Source organism: Engraulis encrasicolus, chromosome 15 (genome assembly GCF_034702125.1).
Source record: "Engraulis encrasicolus isolate BLACKSEA-1 chromosome 15, IST_EnEncr_1.0, whole genome shotgun sequence".
Classification (NCBI taxonomy): domain Eukaryota; kingdom Metazoa; phylum Chordata; class Actinopteri; order Clupeiformes; family Engraulidae; genus Engraulis; species Engraulis encrasicolus.
This window is the reverse complement of record NC_085871.1, coordinates 18,900,107-18,923,342: the sequence shown is the minus strand read 5'-3', so window position 1 is coordinate 18,923,342 and position 23,236 is coordinate 18,900,107. Positions and strand designations below refer to the sequence as shown.

At 41.0% G+C, this 23,236-nt stretch overlaps 2 protein-coding genes across 4 annotated transcripts; both read left to right on the top strand.

Annotated features, from left to right (window-relative positions):
• Window positions 1-14: 14 nt before the first annotated feature.
• Window positions 15-14,393, top strand: LOC134464838 (uncharacterized). The gene is made up of 19 exons (XM_063218173.1): window positions 15-60; window positions 1,069-1,179; window positions 1,435-1,628; window positions 1,740-1,843; window positions 1,965-2,056; window positions 4,055-4,235; window positions 4,733-4,841; window positions 5,079-5,167; window positions 5,271-5,368; window positions 5,592-5,615; window positions 8,602-8,712; window positions 8,810-9,003; window positions 10,347-10,444; window positions 10,529-10,617; window positions 10,999-11,179; window positions 11,716-11,821; window positions 12,575-12,657; window positions 13,607-13,692; window positions 14,306-14,393. The coding sequence occupies exons 1-19, from the start codon at window positions 30-32 to the stop codon at window positions 14,368-14,370; spliced, it is 2,046 nt and encodes a 681-aa protein (XP_063074243.1). The 5' UTR covers window positions 15-29; the 3' UTR covers window positions 14,371-14,393.
• Window positions 14,394-17,268: 2,875 nt separating this feature from the next.
• yeats4 (YEATS domain containing 4) lies at window positions 17,269-23,054 on the top strand. 3 transcript variants are annotated; one of them, XM_063217920.1, is made up of 9 exons: window positions 17,269-17,354; window positions 17,453-17,491; window positions 17,784-17,903; window positions 18,280-18,346; window positions 19,056-19,150; window positions 19,280-19,369; window positions 20,627-20,714; window positions 21,922-22,001; window positions 22,232-23,054. In XM_063217920.1, the coding sequence occupies exons 2-9, from the start codon at window positions 17,453-17,455 to the stop codon at window positions 22,319-22,321; spliced, it is 669 nt and encodes a 222-aa protein (XP_063073990.1). In that variant the 5' UTR covers window positions 17,269-17,354; the 3' UTR covers window positions 22,322-23,054. The 3 variants fall into 3 exon arrangements, with proteins under 3 accessions (XP_063073990.1, XP_063073992.1, XP_063073989.1); XM_063217922.1 differs by having other exon boundaries at window positions 17,280-17,354; window positions 17,450-17,491; XM_063217919.1 differs by lacking the exon at window positions 17,269-17,354 and having other exon boundaries at window positions 17,441-17,491.
• The last annotated feature ends 182 nt before the right edge of the window (window positions 23,055-23,236 follow it).

Sequence of the window (23,236 nt, the reverse complement as noted above, 5' to 3'; positions counted from 1 at the left end):
AGATGGCTCGAACTGTGGGACGGGGGAGGATGGCTCAACAAATCACTAGCCACGTGCTTGGTATGTGGAAAGGGCAGCCACGGAGTTTCGGGGGAGCACTAGTAGACACACTAGGCGGGTAGGATAGGGGGTCAAACGATGCTTAAGCGAACACGAACTGATTATAATCCATTTTAATATGCGTGAGAAATAAGACAACATAACAACTTGATAGGACAAGTTTTGACAAATACTTCCACACCCACTGGTTTGGCAAGAAGTGGTTTCCCCTTGTTTTCGTTTGGTTAGACTCGGACGAACTTTTTGGGAAGTTCTTCCCTAAGTAATTACTATGGAATGCTGGGAGGTGTAGTAGTCCATCCATTGGTAAAAGTTGTGACTGGTGTCAAAATATAACAAGGGTCCTAACAGTTTGAAGTATGAGAGAGGGTCTATTTAGGTACCCAACATCGAACTGAGAATTCCATTTACAGTCCTGCAAATACCATTATTAAATTATTAAATTTAATAATTAAATTAATTGTCGTTGCAACAACATTGGACCACCTGAAGAAAATAGTAAGGAGAATAAAGAGAATTGAGGTTATTTACAAAGAATATGGTTTAGTGTAATTTATCAACTTGGGTCCTGTTCATTTAATTATTTGCGTCCATGTCATTGAGAGCTGCCAGAAATGTTTTTGAGGGCCGTCATTGGCCCCCAGGTCGTATTCGTCACTGTAATAATACTACCTGCTTGACCATTTATTTAACTGGGGAGTTATGTAGCCATATAGCTTGATTGGTGGTGGGAATCTTAGTATGACTCCGCATTTATGTGGTACGGCAAAATAGGCCTACTTTCCAAGGGCCCAAAAAGATATTCAATTTGATGAGAGAGGGAGCTTTCACATTATGTGTTCCATAAGACGAGAAAACAACAAAGATGTAGTGAAGACATAGTAAAAAAGTATGAAGATTGAGGCACATGCATTCACCAATTAGCCAATTGTGCCAGATTAGGTCAGCCTTTCAGCCACAGGTGTAGTCTGTTCCCTTGATTAACTCTCTCTCTCTCTATGAAACCAGACTCTACCCAGTTGTGCTTGTTGTGCTTCACGATGGCCTTCCAACAGGGACTCTGTGGTTTCTTTGTAGCTGCTATTGCAATTGTTGTGGTCGCCCAAAAGCCTGACTCAAGTAAGTACAAACCAAAGTGAGACATGTCTAACCTATCAAATACATTCTTCATAGAAGTGGAACTGAGAAAGTTACAGTGTGCTCCTTTTTATTTTATTTGATACTACTTGCAGGTTGAGTGGCAGTATAACGTATCAGTCCCATTTAGCCTACTTACTTCCTGTTAAGACTTTCTATCTGTATTGAAGCTATATTTGTTTATCAGTATTGAAGCTATATTTGAGACGTTGACAAGTGTTTTTGTTCTGCGTTTAGAGCCTGCAGACTTCCAGGTTGAGTGTAAGAGGGGAAGCGTCTTGGTAGTATGGACTGTGGGCCCAGAGCTGGCTCCAAACGCCTCTCGTCTCATGCTGGGAAGCTGCATGCCAAACCTGTTCCATCCCCATCCCAACGGTGGTGGACAAGCTATTTATCACTATAGGTTTAAAGACTGTGGATTTAAGGAAGAGGTATGTGACTGCCATCATTTTTGCAGATTAAAAAAAAAAAACTATTTAGTCCCCCATGCTCATTATTATTCTAGTCTTTTTGTTACTCACTCCGTTCTTGTGTTCATCTAGCTGACCAGCGACCAGATTATCTACAAATCTAAGCTTGGGTTTAGGCCTAAACCAAAGCCTGAACCATATGTGTTCTCATATCCCATTGAGTGCGTGTATAGGAGGTAATGGCATGTTATTGTGGACTCTACCAGCCACTTTCATATTTTGCCACCCACTTTCATATTTTGCCAGCTGGAGTGAAATTCAAATCTGATTCCTTGCATATTGTGTTTTATATTTCAGGAAAAAGACCTATATGGCCCCTTTCCTGCATCCTGGTTATGCAGACATTGAGGCATATAGTCAGCTGACCTTCAACATGATGCTGCTTAATGGTATGTGTATAGTGCAGCTTTCACATCCTTTAGGTTCATAGAATCTCTGGAGACTTATGTGACTACACACACTTGAGCAATGACACCAAAATGTTGATTCCACTTCTTACTGACACGGTCAAGCCCTCCAACCTGGACTCATTTCTCACAAGCCATTCAAGAGACATTTGAGGCTTGATAATTTGATGGACGTATCCAACGAATGACCACTGTTATGCAGGCTGCTTTTGTACAGATGACTTGTCTTAAAGGGATACTCCACCCATTTTGCATTAGGCTTTCCATTGATAGACACCCAGTCATACTTTTGAATGGTCTTTCAAAAATCTCTCAATTCCCCCTGAGATAGGAGAAATCTGCATTCATCTCTTAACACTTCCTCTGTCAATGATGTAAAAATGGTCATTTTGCATCATCGACATAGGAAGTGTAAGAGAGGTGGATTTCTGTTGAGACTACAAGCCTTTTCCCCACCTTTTCAACCCTGCCCATAGGGGGTTGGACCTAATGCTCTAACAGACCTATCACAGATCAGTGTCCCAGTGCTTTTGAAATCACTGGCATTGAGGCTCCAGTAAGCAGTGTTGCCAGATTGGGCTGTTTCCCACCCAATTGGGCTGCTTGGGATGGCCGTCTGCGGGTAAAAATGGCATTTTACAGGAAAACTCGCCCAATCTTTCCCATCGACATCAATAGAATTGGGCGGGATTTAGTGCTTCCAGGCGGATTTTGAGTATTTTTTGGGCTGGAAATCATCAGCCTCATCTGGCAACACTGCCAGTAAGTCACTGACATAGCTGGAAAGGAGAAGCTGGAGCACACTGCAGCTTAGTTTTCAAGACTTTATTTTGTGCACACACCCGACCAACGTTTCAGTGTTGCTACACCTTCTTCAGAGTCAAATGATAGCAAGAGAGAGACACACATTTCAGGACTTGACATTCACAGGTTTGGCTTGGTTTGGCTAAATTGGTCTTATCTCATTGCAGGTAATTGACCCCACCCCCCCAACACCAGGACAAAATTGCAGACAATTAGACAGAGGCTTTGTGGAAAGGCATTTTGGATTCATACTCTAAATTCAGTGGAGCCTCAGGGCATAAATGAGGAACACAATATGTCTTGCTCTCTGTAACAAATTGTTCCAGCATCGCGGCTGTGGTCTTCTAATAATTGTAGCTATGGTTTTATTGACAATGTTCTTTGTGTATTGTTTTTTTCACTTTTTTATTTTGTTTTGGGAAGTTGGCAAGCGGTCTAATTGTCTACAATCTTGTCCTGGTGTTGGGGGGTGGGGTCAATTACCTGCAATGAGATCAGACCAATTTAGCCAAACCAAGTAGGATCACCTGTGAATGTCAAGTCTTGAAATGTGTGTCTCTCTCTTGCTATCATTTGACTCTGAAGAAGGTGTAGCAACACAGAAACGTTGGTCGCATGTGTGCACAAAATAAAGTCTTGGAAACTAAGCTGCAGTGTGCTCCAGCTTCTCCTTTCCAGTGATGTCTGTCCCACTGTGATGCACCTGCAAGCAGGGTTGCCAGATGAGGCTGATGATTTCCAGCCCAAAAAAATGCTCAAAACCAGCCTAGAAGCTCAAAATCCCGCCCAATTCTATTGATTTCCATGGCTAAAATTGGACAGGTTTTTCTGCTAAATGCCATTTTTACCCGCACACGACCATCCTAAGCAGCCCAATTGGGCGGGAAACAGCCCAATCTGGCAACACTGCCTGCAAGCTGAGGGAGGGATGATGCATAGAGTCCCAAATAACTGGGTGTGGCCTGTGGAACTTGAGCATTGCAGTGCATTATGGGGATTGTTGTCACAAATCCACAAGCACTAAAAAGTCATTTTCTGCCTTTTCTTGGCCAAGAAGGCACCAAATTAGAAATGTATGTTACTATTCTACTATACATATGACCCACTTTCAGTAACATATTCATGCCTCCACCGGTGGAATGCCCCTTTAATCGTTCTATCCCCCTTTTTGTACAGACGACCTTAATGGGCCGGCGCAGTCCAACTCCTTCCCTGTGGGCTCCTTCATCCCCATCTGGGCCGCGGTGGGCCAGAAGGGCCACCAGCCACTGGTGTTGCTCATGGACGAGTGTGTGGCCTCCAGCAGCATGACACTGGAGCCCAACTCTCAGGTGTACCCCATCATCACCAACCATGGGTAAGGCAAGGGCTTCATTTCCGTTGTGCAAAAGTGGTGGAGTTCGTCGTGCTGACACACTTGAAATCGTTTTTGGTGTTTTTATTCGTGCGTGCGTGCATGCGTGCGTGCCTTTATCTTGCACCTTAACCTGGCATGTGCACAATGTTCCTCATCAGAAGTGGGGCTGCCAGAAATGCATTCAGGGATTACTGTATGAACTTGTCTGGCTGTCATGGTGAAAAGACATGATGCCAGTCTTTAAACCAATGATTTATACATGGGTTTTCGTTTACAAACATTTGTGTTGTGAGGAGGGGCAAGATTTCAAGCAGCCAACCATGTGAGCTCATTTTTTGGCCAACAGAATTCCAGGTGGAACAGTGCTCAGCCAGGGATTGTTTACAAACGGAAAACCCATGCATTAGAGCAAGAGGAGTCAAACTCCGCCCACTTAATGGAATGGAGTGTGTCCATCAATCATTGCTAGACTTTTGTTTCTGTCTGTTTCTCAAAAGGTGTCTTGATGATGGGAAGCGTGCACATTCCCAGTTTTTACCCAGATACCAGTCTTCTGAGGTCGTTCTGTACTTGCAAGCCTTTCAACTTGGAGTTAAGGATCAAGAGGTAGGTGTACCAAGACCTGTGAAGCGCACTCTAAAAAATGCTATAGATTGATTTTCAAGGAAGGATTAGTGTTGTAGTTCCGATGTAATATTGGTGGAAGTCTCGTAAGTTTTGGTAAGGAAAAGATGGCTAACATTGACTCACTTCAAAGCACTGGCAGTAACGTCCTTATTTTTCCCTTTAATACAGAAGTCAAATCGAAATCACTGTTGTGCGTGTATGTTCTTCCCTCTGTAGGTATACATTCATTGTAAACTTGAGGCGTGGGATCCAAAGGCGATAAACGAAGGCAATAAGATGTGCAACTTCAACAAGCAGCTGGGAGGGTATAACCTTTCTCCAGTGTCTTATTTCAGATCAATGTAGTTGACCTATGTATATCCCCTGTGTAACTTTCTGAGCTTGTAATTGTCTTTCCCCTGTTAATAGATGGGAACTTCTGGATGATTCATCTAAGAGTGCTATATGCAGCTGCTGCGACTCTGTCTGCAAGCGTCGGGGAAAACGGGATACAAACTCGGATGCTGGTACTATTATTTTAAGATTTATGTCAATTGTGATGCAGGGTTAACAACGTTTGAGATGTTTTGCCTTCAGGACAATTATTCAATTAGTGCAGTTATTTCAGTTAACAGGTATTGCTGAGGATTTGGTTCTTTTTTTCCTGACATTGTTCACCTGAGGGTTGCATGTCTAACATTTTGTGTTGAGGTGTTTAAGAAATGTATAAACAGTCTTTGTGTCTCACAGGAGTTATTCAGAATGCTGTTCTTGGCCCAATCACCATAACATAATTCCAAGAAATGGAATTTCACTTAAAGGTATGCAATTCAGGGTGGGTGTGGCTTAAAGGAGAACTCCACTTTTTTGATCATTAAGGCAATTTTCTGAGTGGTCTGCAATGTTTTAGAGTACCCCTCACCGTTTATTTCATGTTTGCTGCAGTCTCTGTTATTTGGCTTATTTGGATTTGACCTCAACCAGCTTTAGAATGACCGTCTATGGGCACCTGCAACTCTGTTCTTAAAATCACCTTTAACATTTGTTTTCAAGAATATGCAACTCGCCAAGTGTTCAGCAGTATTCACTGGTGTTCCTTAAGAATTTTTGTAGCGAAATATGGCATCTGTCGTGTTTTATGTGTGTTTTATGTAGCAATTTGTAAATTAAGTTTCACTTTCACAAAATGGCAAATAAAAAATGACAGAAGCCATTTCGCCTTGAAACTTGTTAGGGACTGCTAGTGAACACCCATTACCACTTTGTGAGCTGTAGACTTTCGAAAACAAATGTTTAAGGTGATTTGTAAGAACAGAGTTGCAGGTGCCCATAGACGGCCATTCTAAAGCTGGTTGAGCAAAAATCCACATCGGCCAAATAACAGAGACTGCAGCATGAAATAAACGGTGAGCGGGACTCTAAAACCTTGCAGACCACTCAGAAAATGGCCTTAATGTTCAAGAAAGTGGAGTTCCCCTTTAACTTGTACTTTATGTGGTGTGTATATATAGAAAAGTGTGAATATTTAATCCTGTTCTTATCCTTGCAGGGTTTCTGGACTTTCATCCCTTTGCTCTTCCTTTCCATCTTGTTTGAAATAAATCTCTTAAAACAGATGGGTTTGTTTGCTGCCTTTGTCCTCCAATGATTTATGTACTGTAGTGACTGGTGCACTTTAATACAATCTTAATTGTATCCCTTTGTTGGATCAATGACTTTGAAATTCAATATCACACTGATGCTGTAGCCAGATGGGCCCACTGGCAGACCCATTCTCTTATTGCTAAAAGACTCAGCTACATCAAGACAACATTGGTATGGCATTGGTAACATATCAAGACTAGGTTATTACAATTTTGGTGACTGTAAGGTTATGATGGGCTCTGCAAAGGAGTTAAACTGGGCTAGAGCCACTGACCAATTAGTAAAACTAATACTCCTTGGCAAAACGGGCAGAGCTGAGCTCCATCTGCTGGTGACTTTGTAGTAATGCAACGGTGTGCTCTTGGTCCATGTTCCTCAGTCCTCACTAGTCATGAACTCCCTCTTAACTAGGAAACTGATATTGACTTTTTCGTGCACATTGAGGTACATGATCATATGTCCTGCTACACCTATTTTTGTGCCTCTCCATACAAAAGCTACCTCCCTCCCCCATTTGCCATTTACACGGTCCTGTTTTACAAAAGCAATAGCTCACTGATTTTGGCCTTCCATAATCCTAATGCCTATAGTTAACTGGCAAATGTGTAAAGTCACCAAATCCTGCAAGGAATTTCACAAGGGACATGGTTGTTCCTCAGTATCCAACTTTGCGAACCAAAATATGCAATGTATGCAGTCGGATGAGCTACATACACTTTTAATGAGGTCTTGCAAAAAAAAAAAATCCTGTTTAAGGCCTGTCCAGACTGGTGCAGAAAATCCGCGCAAATATTTTCAGCGGAAATTCGCAAATTAACAAACAAGTAGACACGGTAAATAATTCTTATTTACTGCACAGTGTCAGTTTTGTATTGCTTATTTGACACTTTTAAGCACGCAAAGACTGGATGTTTTAAGATAATTTGGTCACTTGTCTATGCAGATAGAACAGTGAACGCAGACGGCAAGCAAGTGGGAGAGAGAGATGTGGTTGTTGGTTGGGAAATGACCCATGGCCCTGCAACCCATTTGTCGTCTAGCCTAAATGTACAGCGCCATACATGGGTTTCCCGCTTGTAAACAATCCCAGGCTGCGCACTCTTGAACCTCCAGATTGTTGGAAAATGCTGTCACTCAAAAAATGCGCTCACATGGTTGGCTGTTTAACATCTTGCCCCTCCTCACAGCGCGAGTGTTTGTAAACGTGAAGCCTGTGTATAGCACCAACCCCATCCAAAGTGCATGTTGACAATATTCTTCAGGTTGAATCTGTCTACATTTGCTACTGCTGAATGCACATGTCTGGTTGCTCTTGGCTGCAGTCATGCTGCTTCTTATTAGCACAATTAGGAGTTAATTACTGAAGTCAACTATGCTACTCACGAGCCAAATACTTGATGGTAATTCTGCTGTCTGCTAAGAGTTGAGCATTGTGGTGTGAAATAAGGGAATGTAAATATAGGCCTACTTCTGTGTTGTGATTATAGACGTTTTCAATAAGGGTTCCCAACCTTTTTCAACTTGTGGCCCACTTGAAATTGTCACAAATGTTCTGGGCCCACCTCTGGCCCAGTTAAGAATAAAACTCAAATAAATCAACAGCAACACACACCAAAATGTGATTGCAATTTTTAGAAAATTATTTCAAGTCCCACTTGGAATACCTTCATGGCCCATCAGTGGGCCCCGGCCCATAGGTTGAAAATCACTGGGGTAGGCTATACACTCACTTCTAAACCTGATTAAGAAAGACTAATAAATCTAACTAAACGACCGACTCTTGCCAACTTTTACTCTTAAACCAACTCGTAGTGGAAGGATTAAGAGAACAAGTCTGTGTTATGTTGATGCAATAGTGCCCATATTGCATAGAAATAAACTAACTGTGATGCATAAAAACAAACTTTTTCATCTATTGACCACTATTTACTTATTCTATTCTATAGTCTTTGGGCTAGATGGTTGATTGATTGATTGATTGATTGCTTGATTGATTGATTGATTGATTGATTGATTGATTGGTTAATTGAGTTGATTAGCTGACTGTGGTGCCTGAGGTCTGTTTCACTAACGAGCATCATTATTGTCCCCACCTGACAATATCGTTGGCTGTGAGATTTCAAGACCTATGAAAGTGTACCAGCTAGGAATGCTGTGTTGTCTCTCAACATGGCCACTCTGTTGACTTTGGTTGTTCTTGTGCTGGTAGCTGGTGTTGCCCATGCAAGTAAGTGGACAGCAGGTATTTGCGGTTCAGTTAGTTTGTGAACATTAAGTGACAATTTGTGCTTCACATTGCATGACTACTTTTGCTGTTTTTACAGAGGTGGACTTTACCGTGGACTGTGGGAAAGACACTGTGACCGTGTTGTGGCCGATGGCTTTGCCAAATGAACCCAACATCGAGCCTGAGAATGTCCGCCTGGGTTACTGTACTCCAACCAGTGTACACACCATGCCAGGTGGCGCACAGGCTGTCTTCTCTTTCAAAGAGTGGCGATGTGGTGCAGAAATGATGGTAAGTACAGGCCGGGGTGTAATGATTCTATACATGAATGCACAAAAAAAACATTACAAAGTAGGTGTACACTCACCGGCCACTTCATTAGGAACACCTCTAGTGCTGGGTTGGACCCATTTTTGCCTTCAGAACTGCCTGAATTGCCTGCAACAATACTTGTATAGGCTGTGGCATTCCAACAAAGATTAATTGGCCCAAATTGTGCTAAGAAAATAATATCTTTATGCCATTATATCCCCAGTCTGAAACGTTGATGTAAGGCAGGGTTGACCCATGTTTTCATGTTGTTGACGCCAAATTCTGACCATTCCACCCGAGTGTTGTAGTTGATATCAAGACTCATCAGCCCAGGCAACATTTTTCCGATCTTCTGGTGTCGTTTATGGTGAGCCTGTCCAAATTGTTGCCTCATTTTCCTGTTCTTAGCTGACAGGAGTGGCACCAAATGTGGTTTGCTGTTATAGCCCATTTGCCTCAAGATTTGATGTCCTGTGTAATCAGGGATCCTCTTATGCATACCTTGGTTGTAGTGAGTGGTTATTGGACTTACTGTTGCCTTTGTATCAGCTCAAATCAGTCTGGTCATTTTCCTCTGAACTCTACCATCAACAAGGCATTTTTGCCCACAGAATCGCTGCTCACTGCATTTTTTTTGTTCTTTTTCGTTCGTTCTTTTTCTTTGTAAACCCTAGAGATGGTTGTGTGCGAATATCCCAGTAGAGTATTTTCTGAAATGCTCAAATCAAGCCCTTTCAGCTGGACAGCCATACCAAGTTCAAAGTCATTTAAATAACATTTCTTCCCCATTATGATGAACTGCATCAGATCATCTCAACCATGTCTACATGAAAAATGCATTGAGTTGCCACCGTGTGATTGGCTGATCAGAAATTTGCCTCAATGAGCAGTTGTAACGGGTGTTCCTAATGTAGTGGCCGGTAAGTGTATATTAATATTCGTGCAATTTTTAAAGTATTTTTGCCACCCACTCTTCTCAAACAGATGTCCAGTCCAGATACTGATTATGTTAATCGCACAGCTCTTGATTTATTTACATTCATTCTGAATGGCTGTACCAATTTGCAGTGACTTTTTTTTGTTTCTCATAGCGAAGCTTTTAGACACGTGAATCACAAATCTTAAATGCCTGCTTTAAAATCATTTAAAATTTAAAACAAGTTTAGGGGCCTCCTGTATTTAATGGATTTGTTTAGGTTGTTGTGTGTGTCCTAATATCCACACCTAAATTATACATTGTGTTCATGGAATGTAGTCGTTTTTTTTCTTTTCTTCTTTTCTCCCTCTGTATATTGAGTTTCTTTTCCTCCTCTTTTTCACAGGCCCTTCAAGATGTGATCGTTTGGTCTACAGAGCTCACGCATATTTCTGAGCTGGGCGATGACCACCTCCTTTCTAAAGTGCACTGTGTTGATGAAAGGCAAGTGGGATAGAATTGGAGTCAATTTTTTTGTGATGCTGCCCCTCAAAGTTAAATAACATATTTTTTTTATTTTATTTATAGAACTCCAGACTGGACTCCACAATCTTTTAAGCCTGTTATCGAGACCTTTGGCAGCGGCCAACTGTTGTTCAGTATGAATCTGATGAACGGTAGGTGGTATTGAGTAGTTTTGATTTAAGATGTTCACAGTTTATTTGTTCTGTGCATCAATCTGCATCAACATGATACAGAAATTATCTTATAATTCTGGCATCCTGTAAAAAATGTCTTTGCCGCTGGCGTGAAACCCATACAAAGGTTGGGCTGGGCAACTGCTATTGCTCAGTCTGACTACCAGGACCCTAAATGAACTTTTGATCACCAGCCGAAATGACTACTAGATGTCAATCTCAGTGACTGTATGTTGGTTTTTTTCTACTAGCCAAACTGAAATTTCACCAACATTTGGCTGTTTGACTGGTGTTCATTTATAGCCCCGCTTACAACACTGCACATAGTAACCGTTCTTGGCTCTCTACTTGTGTCCACAGAGGATTTCAGTGGGCCTTCCTTGACCACTGTCTACCGGCTGGGAGACCGTATCCCCATCGCGGCCTCCGTGGAGCAGGCGTCCCACCAGCCGCTACTGCTGCTGCTGGAGGAGTGCGTGGCCACCAGTGATATTGAACTAGAGCCCGATACCCTAAGCCACACCTTCATCTCCAACAAGGGGTGAGTGCTGAACATATAGGCCTAATATTTGTCTAGTGACCATGTTCTGATCAGTTTTCCTCAAAAATATTTTTTGTGCTTTTCTGGCCAACATGCAAGTAATGGGAGTGGGATGAGTCAAACCAGGGACCTGCCATAAGCTTGCCTGGTTATCACCAGACCTAGTCACAAGTGAGATGACGTTTGGAGACCTGCCTACTGTAAATCCTGTAGAGTAGACGGTGTGGTTTACGATTGAAAGATTGATGCTTTTTAGGCGTTTACAAATGTGTGTATCGTTTGGCAGAGTAGACTCCATGCTGTCTCAGATCGGAACGACCTGATGACCTTCCTTACCATCAAGGAGTAAGGGCTGGAAATGTGATTGTCTGTTTGCTGACCCTCTTGCAATAGCTGATTCGATCGAATAGGATGCAATGACGGACGAGCAACTGTTGAAATGCGTCTTGCCCTGATGTGGAATGTTTTCGACAGCTTAGTTTGAATCATTTCAAGGTTTTGCATGCTTTTAGTCAAAATGTGTCTCTGGTTTGTAGATGTTTTGACGACAGCAAGGAGTCCATGTCCAGTTTCCAACCTCGCCAGAGTATCAACGAAATGCGGCTCTACTTGCAGGCTTTTGCCTTTGCAGTCGACATGGAGGTAATGTAGAATACAAAGGAAATAGAAATCAACACACCGTTGATTTATCATTTTGAGGTCAAAACTGTTCAATATACACTGGGAGCAGAGTGCAGATTTATTGTTTTTTGTGATTCACTGTTTTTTATTTATGAACAAATTCCCAAGCTGGGAAACAAAGGCATTACAAAGTCAGTGATCAATACCCACCCACCCCAACTTTAGATAAGTCACATGACCCATTAGGTCATAAGTGAAAAATGGAGAGAATGTTATTTACCTAATACCATACAAATATCAAAATGTAAAAATAAGGCAGAAAAAAACAAAAACAAAACAAAGCATGTGAGACATCTCATTGTGCATGATATACCAGCAAGTCTGTAACTCCCTCTGCAGTTCTTTCCCACATTTGTATTGTGGAGACTCTGGCTCCTTGGATTCTTGCAGTAGACAATTCCATCATTATAACATCTTGAAAGTACAACAGCCATTTTCTAATAGGGAGCTTATGTGGGGGGAGCCATCTCTGAACAATTAGTTTTTTTGCTGCTGTTAGGCCTGCAAGCAACACTTTTCGCTGTTTCTCTGTACATTCAAACTGAGTCGTCATTCAGTAATAGTAAACTTGGTTCTAATGGGATCTCTAGTTCTAGCACATTTATTGTTTTAAATCCAGAACCTGTTTTAATAAGATGTGCAAACTTGTGTTAATTCAAATAACTTCAGTGTCATTCATTTATTTTCAGTCTGCTAATTTTGCACTTTTCTTAGGTATACCTTCACTGTAAGCTTGTCGCGTGGGAGGATGGTAACTTCAGTCCGTCAAAGAAGGCCTGCCATTACAAAAATGAAAGGTAATGCATAGATCAAAGTTGGAAGCAAGATTGACATGTTGATTGTCTTTTTCAAAGTGATTTTTTTTTCATAGGGGTAGAGCATTGGGCATGATCGTGATGAAGCAGTGCTGCTTTTGCAAGGCAGCACGCATGCCCAGTTTGCCAGTTTTGATGCATTGTGGAAGCAGTGCAGCACGCATGCGCACTTTGCCAGTTTGGTTACCACAATGCATCAAACTGGCGAAGTGTGCATGCGCACTGCCTAGCAAAAGCAGCACTGTTTCATCATGAACGTGCCTATTAATTGAGGTGATCCCACCCCCTTTTCATAGCTATCCTGGCCAGGGTTGCCAGATGAGGCTGATTTCCAGCCCAAAAACAACTCAACCTACCTGGAAGCACTAAATCACGCCCAATTCTATTGATTTCTATGGCGAAAATTGGGCGGTTTTTACTTCTATGTGTAAATGCCATTTTTGCCCGCAGATGGCCATCCAAAGAAGCCCAATTGGGCGGAAAACCGCCCAATCTGGAAACACTGATCCTGGCAGTCATTATTTGCTGGTAGACTTCAGCAATGTATATGAATGGAGAAGGGGGTTCACCTGTCAAATGGCTTTGAGTTTCCCTCAAAACTCTACACAAGGACGGCAACTAAATATCTAGCCAAGTAATATAAACTGGTTTTAAAATGCATTTTATTGACTCGTATGATTTTTTTTTTAAAGTACACACTTAGGCATAGGCTGTATTTGAAACAGTCCTTGGTGATTGCATCACTTCATATGTAGGCTATACAGTTTTTAGGCATTTATTTGACAGGTGGGAGTGTTCTCCCTTGATTTGCATTGACTGACTATTTATAGAAGATGGAGACTGCACTTGCCATTTTCGAGTGCAGTCTCAAATTGCAGTGTCACTCACCTAGTCTAATGATCTCCCTCTATGGGTGTGTTCTATTTGACAGTTGGGAGCTTCTTGATGACCCTTCCAACAGTTCTGTCTGCCGCTGCTGTGACTCGTCCTGCAAAGGAAGGCGGAGGAGAGAACTTGGTAAGATGCAGGCCATACTGGCCAATTTTGTGTATCTAAAATATGGTTTGCTCAGCAGTGTTATACCACTGTTTTCAACTCTGAATGTATACTCTTGTCATCCTGGTCAATGAGTTAAAGTGATTAATTGGGATGCAATGTAGTTTTTCTTTAAAAACACAATGCCACACGCCAATGAAATTCAACATTACTTTCATCTGATCTTTTGTGGGAATTTTCATACATTGACATGACTGGTAGTTCTAATGTCCAAAACACGTGTCTTCTCTGTAGGGGTGTACAAAGCCTTTGTTTACTTGAATTACTAGAGCACTGAAGGAAGGGACGACTGAAGTCAGATCAATTGCACCCTCTAGTGTCTGTGCTAGCTGCGAGCGTTTTCCACAGCTACTGAGTTACCCAGACTCTGAGAATGCTGCATTTCTTCCTTGGCTGTGGCACCTTTAGTTGTCAAATGGTTACCTTGCACGTGTTTTTAACAACTGTCTTGGGATTTCTTTTTTCCCTTTTTTATGCAAAAAATCTCCCCAATTTGAACTTGAGTGTCTAGATTAATAGATTTTCTTGTTCCCATTAAGTCAGTTTTGTCAACTAAATACTTGGTCTCTTTCAGGTGGTGGCGTCACCAAGAATCTGAAGGTTGGACCACTGATTATTAAGAGCGGATTGAAGTCCTAATAAAGTTTTTGACAAAAATCTGACTTTGTCGTGTCTGTGTACTGTACTAATGTAATTTAATTGAGCGCGCTGTCTTCAGCAATGGTAAAGTTATTTATGGCCGATGGATCTTCATTCTGGATTTTAAATGGTAATCAGACTGAATTGGCTATGTAATCTAATTATTGTGGCTGACAGGCCTACAGTCTGTATTTGAATGTAGTTCTATTCACATTTTGTGTAATTCAAATATGGTTTTATGAACAGATTTTTTTTCCCAGTATAATTGTGGGTTGCACCTGTTAAGTGGACCTAGAATGGGATAATGAGTCAATGGGGCTCTACATCAAATTTGAATCCCACCCATACCTCCTCCATCTATGGCTGAAGTGTCCTTGAGCAAGGCACCTAAACCCACATTGCTCCGGGGATTGTAACCAAAACCCTGTCAAGCCGCTTTTGATAAAGCATCAGCCAAGTGTAATGTGGAAAATTAGGAAATGTTCTGTTGTGTCGTTGCAGTTTGCTTTAGGGGAGTAATTGCTGCAACAAATGGGGTGTTGGCCTGTAGCTGGTTGTATTTTTTTTCTTTCTTTTTTTTCCCCCTCTTGCTCAAGTTCTTACAGGGTAACCTGATACGCAACCAATAAATTGGTAGCCTAGGCCTATAGTCTATTATAAGAACATCACTGCTTTCTTTTTTTTTCCTGAACACTTGAACTGTGCTTCATTTTTAGATGCATTTTCCTGCATTCTAATCAATTTTAGAGTGAAGAACAGCAAATCCTGAAATCTCACTTTTTCTCACGTTTTTCTCTCACGTTCTTCTTCACTCTAAACCAGGGCTTCGAACCGGTTCAAGGAACGAAAACGAAAACCAATAACTTTTTGTATTTCCCAGGGAACAGAAACGAAACCGGAAACGTTATTATTTTTTATCTTCTGGAACGGAAACACTTATTTAAAATGTATGGTAACCGGTTAATACCGTTCCTCAAACTAAAAAAAATAATTAAATTAAATTAAAAAATATATATTTTCCTGTGCACATTACCATGACGGCTGAGGTTTACGTCCTGTGTGACATCAGACATTATCTGACTGAATGGAGAGAGAGCTGTGCATTACAAAGTCTCCACTCCACATCTTAAATAAGAGAAACCACTGTCATACAAAAGGGCAGAGTTTCCATTGCATCATTGTAAGATATTGCAGAGAAGCGCGTGTGAAGCGCACCGAGAATGTTCGACGTTATTGGGCATCCATGGCCGCTTCAAATATGCACAAACTCACAATGTCCATCACAGCGCTCCCCGTGACCCAAGTCAGCGTGGAGTGCGCATTTTCATCATTGAGGTTTATTCTCCGCTTGACAAAATTCTGGAGGATATTTTTTTCATCCGCTTGAATAAACAGTTTGGAAGTAGGCTGACTCATTTGCATTTCCGTCTTTCTTGGTTAATTAACGTCAATTAGGCCTATGAGGAGTAATCAGCTGATAGGAACGAAATTAACCGTTCCGGGAACAATATTTTTTTGTTCTAACCGATTCGGGAACATCAATTTATTTGTGGAACTCATAACCGGAAACGTTATAATTCCGTTTCTGTTCGGAACGGAACGTTTGGAAAAAAATAACGGTTCAAAGCCCTGCTCTAAACGGGATTAAAATTAACTTTTTTCACAACTGTCCCGGAACCGTCCCGAAAATCATTGTGATGCCCTCCCGAATTGTCCTGAAAATATTTCATATGAATTGTTTACTGCAACTGTGTTATTTAAACATTTACAATATCAGTAGAAGCAAAAACTTTTGCACCGGTTTATGCCTCAGATATTTACTGTTGCTCTGTTGGGGACATAAAAAGCCCTTTAGATAGGTCCTAGCACCCCCACACACCAAAAGAACTAATCCATGACCAGGCGAAAATGTGCGACAACTGCCCAAAAGTTGCCTTGCATTAGTTTTGGCCCTCGTCCACATCATACATATTGTTGGTTATCAGAGCCCTAAATAAAGCAAAATGTTCTGTTCTAAATAACTTATGTTCATGTATTTGACATAATCTAGACAGATTGGAACATGTATTAGGAAAATATGGATGTTCCATTTATGTTTAATACACTTAAAATAATTTGGGGTCAAATTGACCCCAAGGAACACAGATGTAACCAAAACGTGTACAGCACTTAGGGAAAACATTTTTGTGGAAATTTCACTTTTTTCACATTGACCCCATATATTTAGGAAAAGTCATCAAATATGAAGCAAAAGAATTATGTACATCATGTATTTTTCAGACGTGAAACACTGAAAGGGGTTAAATAGACCCCAAGGATAACAGGATATTTTCTTTTACTATGAAAACTCAAGTGACCCTTCTTTTGATTATTGAATTTCTTCCTTTTACATGCAATGTTTTTTATTCATAAGCAAAAATTGAAAAAATGCAACCCTTAATATTTAGGCCTATTTTAGAAATGACTTCTCTTCTCAACTCTCTCAAGCTTGTAAATAAGAAAAATGTCAGACTTTTGAATATGCTTTAATTTATTCCTCTTGTTTGTTTGTTTATTGACTATTTTATTATTTTTCATTTCTAATTAGAGTTGTTTAATGTCTATGTTTACTTGACCCTGTGTGCCTTATTGTTATGTCATGTCTTTGTCATCCTCTTTTAGCCTATAGCAATAAAACAAAATTAAAGCTTCAAATATCCTTGTATTCATTACCTTGATCGCCTTGACTACTTGCGTGCACGAGTTCTCATTCATGATACCTAATAAATTCAGGCACAGATGATCTTTCCAGACTGATTTCAAAGCCGCAACTCGTTAGCCTGGGCGAATAGCCGACTGTGATTGCGCACAAAGTTCTACAGTCAAGGAATAAGTGACTTTTATTTTTCCACGCTGATTTGACCCGGAAAAGGTTTCTGAAAGCCGCCGCGCTGTGTTGTTGTGAAGTGGAGGGACCGACGACGCTATCCAAATGAATTGTGAAGGTGGGCAAATTCACATTTTGATTTTAATGGCAGTGTTTAACTTATAGCTGCATGTACCTTTACCACCTCCCTTTCTTTTGTGTGCTATGTTAAAGAAGATGGCTGAATTTGGACCAGATTCCGGGGGAAGAGTAAAGGTATTGTCATGTCTCGCAGGCTAGCTTCTCATGTTTACTAGCTACCTTACCAGAACTGACTTAATTCACAGTACTTGTGACAGACCTGTGTTAATCAGGTTAATTAGAGGTTAATCTAGATTAATACATAGGTCTGTGACTTGTGATATGGCGTTGATGTATGAAGTCACACTTTTATCGTAATGAGAATACTGCCTACAGTATTTTGGTGGTAAACTGAACGCCAACGTATTATACATGCTAGCTAGTTCCTAGGAATCATTCATTCATTCATTTCATCCACTCATTTCAGGGAATTACCATAGTCAAACCCATCGTTTTCGGCAACGTTGCGCGCTACTTCGGGAAGAAAAGAGAAGAAGATGGGCACACGCATCAGTGGACTGTTTACGTCAAACCCTACAGAAATGAGGTAAACTCACTACAAGTCCGTCATTCCCCCTCGCTACGTTTGTACCGGATAACAACAACCCTGATTTGAACTTTAAACGATTGTCAAAGTGCTTGTGTGTATTTATAAAGTACTTTCTGTACAAAATGTAGGTTATTGTGAGTGAGCATGTATGCGTGTGTGCGTGCTAGTGCGCGCGCGCTGCTGCAGGCATCACAAATTATTACCCGTAGTTCTAGGTCTGTATGAAGTGTGACACGTTGGTGGCCTACCTTGCAAGAGTCATCTCTCTCTCTCTCTCTCTCTCTCTCTCTCTCTCTCTCTCTCTCTCTCTCTCTCTCTCTCTCTCTCTCTCTCTCTCTCTCTCTCTCTCTCTCTCTCTCATGTTGTTTTGCAGGACATGTCTGCTTATGTCAAAAAGATACAGTTCAAACTCCATGAGAGTTATGGAAACCCACTACGAGGTAAACACAACTATATCCTCCACCTTACAGAAACTGACTGAAAGTTTTACCTGATTTTGGCTACTTTGCCTCTATTAATCAGAGCTGTCATGTGATGCCTGTGACAGTGATGAAGGCTGCAGAGGCAAAGTATCTGAAGCTTGCCAGGTCACTGATTCTTGAAAATGTGGCCAAAACAGGTTTTAATTTTGAAAGAAAAAAAGTTGTTCAAATCCAAAATATAGAGGTATATTATCATAGACTGGCTGTGCAGCAATGTATTTGCCAAGCTCCCCATGCTTTTAGATTTTTCATAAAATAGGCTCTTACTTGGTCTTGTCAACACTGTCAGACACACTTAGAAGTTAAAACGATATGTTTTTTGCGTATTAAAGTGAAGAATTGCTTCAATTATTCCACTTAATTCTAGATACATATTGTACGCGAATACTTCAATCATGTCAGGTTTTTTGTCTGACGGTGGTGACAAAAAATGTATTTAAAAAACGCATCTCAGTGGAGGATAGAGTATAATTTTAGAGTATAAACTCTTACCATTCCCTGCCTCGAAAACAAAAACGTTTATTAAAGTATTATTTTAAGCATTCCTACTGTACCTTTTCAGTTTATCCTTATCCTTACCTTTTTAGTTTATATCACATCTTGCAGGAACTGTTCATTGGTCAGATGTGAGACTCAATTTAAATGCTTTAACATTTGTCTTTTACAGTCGTGACAAAACCTCCGTATGAAATTACAGAGACTGGTTGGGGTGAATTTGAAATCATCATCAAAATATTTTTTATTGATCCAAATGAGCGTCCGGTGAGTGCACTTTCCATCTTCAATGCCAACGTCATTTTCGTTCCATCGGCAGAACATGGATGGGGAAAGTTATTGAAATAGTAGTTTGCATGCAACAGGATAAAACTTGAGCATTGGTCTTTCTTGCAGGTCACTCTCTACCACCTACTAAAGCTTTTCCAGTCTGACTCCAGTGCCATGCCCAAAAAGACTGTGGTGTCAGAGTTCTATGATGAAATGGTAAGACTGGCTGCGCAATGCAGCTGTTGATTAAAAAAAAGCACTACATATCTAACAGAGTTTTGTGTGGCCTTGTGATGACGTCTCTCAACATCATTGATGACAGAAGTTCAATTCAATATCTTCATCTTCATTTTCTCATTTGAAATTGGGGTGTTTAATGGGGAAAGTCCCCCAAAAAGTTGATGTGACTAGGCTGACGGCAAGAAAACGTAACTGTTTTCTTCACGGAGGCGGGGTGTCAGCAGTGCCCAAGGCCACAAGCACAGGTCAATAATTGGAGTGAGGATAGTGGAATGTACACATGGGGTCATCCTGTTGCATCTCTTTTCAACTCTTTGACCAGGTATCAGTATTTGACGCAAAAGGTATGTATGCCCTTGGCGTCAAAAAATGATGCTCAACTCAGACGTACCTCATTGTGCCAATATGTTTTCACTGATGGTTAGGCTTATAGAGAGGCCTTGGCGACTTTGCGCAACATCAAAGGTACACCCTCAGCCTCAAGTTTTGCCACCTGGTCAAATGGCGTTAAAATGACTCCAGTTGTCTGAGAATGACAGACGCCAAGGGTCTGAGGTCTGAGAGACATCATGGCCTCTGAGACCTAGCGAGAGCTCTGTCACCACACCAGTTCGGCAAGTTTGTGAACTGGCAATACAAAACATTTTTTACACTGGAAATGTGTGGATGTGAATGCACAGTAGGAGCATTAAGGCTGGTTATATTCAAGGATTTCCATGGAACATTGCTAGTCATAAGGGGGGTAGGTATTGATGTGACTCATCATTAGAAAGGCTAGTGCAATTTCAATATGATAAGCAACAACACAAAAAATAAATTGGCCTACACATTGTTCTAAAGCAGGCGTGGGGAAACCTTTTTCATTTGAGGGGCCACTTCAAATTTTATAAAGTCCACCACAATGAACGCAAACCAGGATTTCCCCCTGCACTGTACTAGGCCTATATTGAAGGCCACCTCAGACCCCAATTTCACTAATTCCCCTGAAAATGTAAGTGAATTGTATTGCAAATGTGATGTCATATTTCATGTGAAACGGCACAACGTTAAAATTATGTCGGAGGCCTTATGTAAGATGGCTTCAAGGGCAGTAAACGGCCTTCGAAACAGGTTCCCCACCCCTGTTATAAAGCAACTTCCGATATTTTGACTATACAAATCCTTTATTTTTCAAATGGCCATGGGTGGTGTATTGAATGGTGTGTTGATTTTAAGGTGACTCTCTCCCCACAGATCTTTCAGGACCCCACTGCTATGATGCAACAGCTATTGAACACCACTCGACAGCTCACTCTGGGAGCCTACAAGCATGAGACTGAGTGTAAGCTAACTGTCATGTTTGTATTATTCATTTAGCTAATACAGGATTTTGTTTTATCATTGTTGGATTGATCACAGATCAAATATACATTTATTTTGTTTGACTTAGTGTGCTTGTTTACACACACACACACACACACACACACACACACACACACACACACACACACACACACACACACACACACACACACACACACACACACACACACACACACACACAGAGGTCTCGTTCACATGGGACATGTTATTCAAAATGAACTCAATTTAATTCAGAATAAAACTTAAAGGGACACTGTGCAGGAAATGGTCAAAAAAGGTACTTCAACTATGCTGCTAATTGAAACTGGGCTGCATATTGCCAAATTTGATCTTTACATGAAAGTTTACTAAGTAATAAACAAATATTTTCTAGTATGGCCCAAGTAGTAATTTTTGCTGCTAAAAATGGCTATTTTTGGAAATTCAAAATGGCGGACCATGGAGAAGATCCCCCTTTTCATGTATGAAAAGTGCAATTTTTCCAGTCATAATGAATACTTAGAATTTGATGGTGGTGGTAAGTATTCATGAAAAGGTAACATTAGTGAATGGGCAGCATGAATTCTGGAAATAAACAACTAAAAGTCTCACAGTGTTTAAATTCCGCCTTGAAAGTTTAATATACACCATCCAATCGAAAGATATCCAGAATTTTTTTTTTAAAATATATATATATATATATATATTCATTCATTCCTCTGTCCAAGCCAAATGCGTTCTTATCCCCAGAAGTTTATTCAGAATTTAATGAAAAGCGCTTCATGTAAACTTGATGGAGATAATTTTAATTCCGAACTATTTAACACATTGAATGCCAGGATTTGTTTGGAATGTTATCGCTTGAATGCCAGCCAGTGTCATACATTTTCTACATGTTTTGAACAGCCACAGAATATTTTATGTTGGACCTACAGACACCTTGCATCTCAGAATCTCAGCTTTCCATAGATGTAAACCGTATGTTTCTAGGTGCCTCCGTTGCAGTGAGGATAAACTGTTTTTGTTACATGGGCGCTATTTGAGCGTTACATGGGCGCTGGCCTCGGTTAGATTATAACAGTACATGGGGGGCCTTGCCATGGTGAAAGTTTGGGAACGCCTACTCTACGCGGTGCACTATAGAACCCCACCCCCCAATCTCATTAATCCTGTCCTTCACTCTCCAGTTGCGGAGTTGGAGCTGCGCACTCGCGAGAAGATGGAAACGGCCAAGAAGAAGACGAGCCAGGAGATCACAGAGCTGAAGGTGCCCTACACACACACACACACACACACACACACACACACACACACACACACACACACACACACACACACACACACACACACACACAAACTCCTCCCTGCTAAAGAGACCCATGTTTCCCCCAACATGGTAGAAACGGTCAACTCCTATTTCACTGCATGGCATTGTTCAGTGTTTTCATGCATGGCATTGTTCACAAATTGACCAATATGATCCTTGTGTCTTTGCAGGAGAGGCTGAAGGCCAGCCGGGAGACCATCAACTTCCTGAAGGGGGAGATCCGCAAACTGGAGGAGGACGACCAGATCAAGGACCACTGACCAGAAGATGATGGGGCTGGAACATCGATATGAACACGGGATTGGGGTTGGGGTTGTGGGTGGGGTGGAGGGACGGGGCTGCTACTGAGCTCTCTGCATTTTCCTGAACCTGAAGACATTTGCAACTTTCACATTAGCAACCAAATGAGTTATGACTGGCAACAATACTTTGGAGAAATGCAGCTCTGGCTGGTTGAAACAATCAACCAGCAACTTCTTTAAGGGGGAGATCTGCAAACTGACCAGATCATGGATCACTGACTACAAAAAGAAATATGGGGCTGGTGACCTCCATTAGATCCTGTTGGTATTCCAAGAAGTTGGTTCTTGTTGTAAATCAGGTTAAACGAACCTGGAAGCAGTGGTAAATTGCTTACCGTAATTAAAAAGCCTGGAGAACTCATTGTCTTAAACAAATTACACCTTAATAGTAGATTTACTGTCGCCTGTAGATTAAGTTAGCCAAATGTATCACTTAACCACGTTCTTTGAAGCCCACAGGTGTCCATCTCTCAACCATAATTGCAAACTGTAATCTGAACTTTATTTGTTGCCAACCATGCCAACCAATTAAGTGTCTAAGTTGACTTAGTGTCCCAACAGCAGCTGGATGGCAGATGTTCCAGGAGGGGTAGTTTTTGCAATTTTTCGTTTTTTTTCTCTCCCTTTTTTACCTCTTGTTTGTTTGCTATTTTAAGTAAGCTGATTTTTTTTAATAAAGTAAAAACAAGAATATCTTGTCAGTCTTAGTTATTTTGGGATGTGTCGGGCAGGCCTAACTATTTAGTGTACCATTTTAGTGTAGGCCTATGTTTGAGCAAGTAAAATATTTGACTGTGCACCTATTGTACTGACAAATATAGCCAATGTTTGAAGAAATAGAAGGGTTGTTTATTTGTTCTCAACAGTTTTACT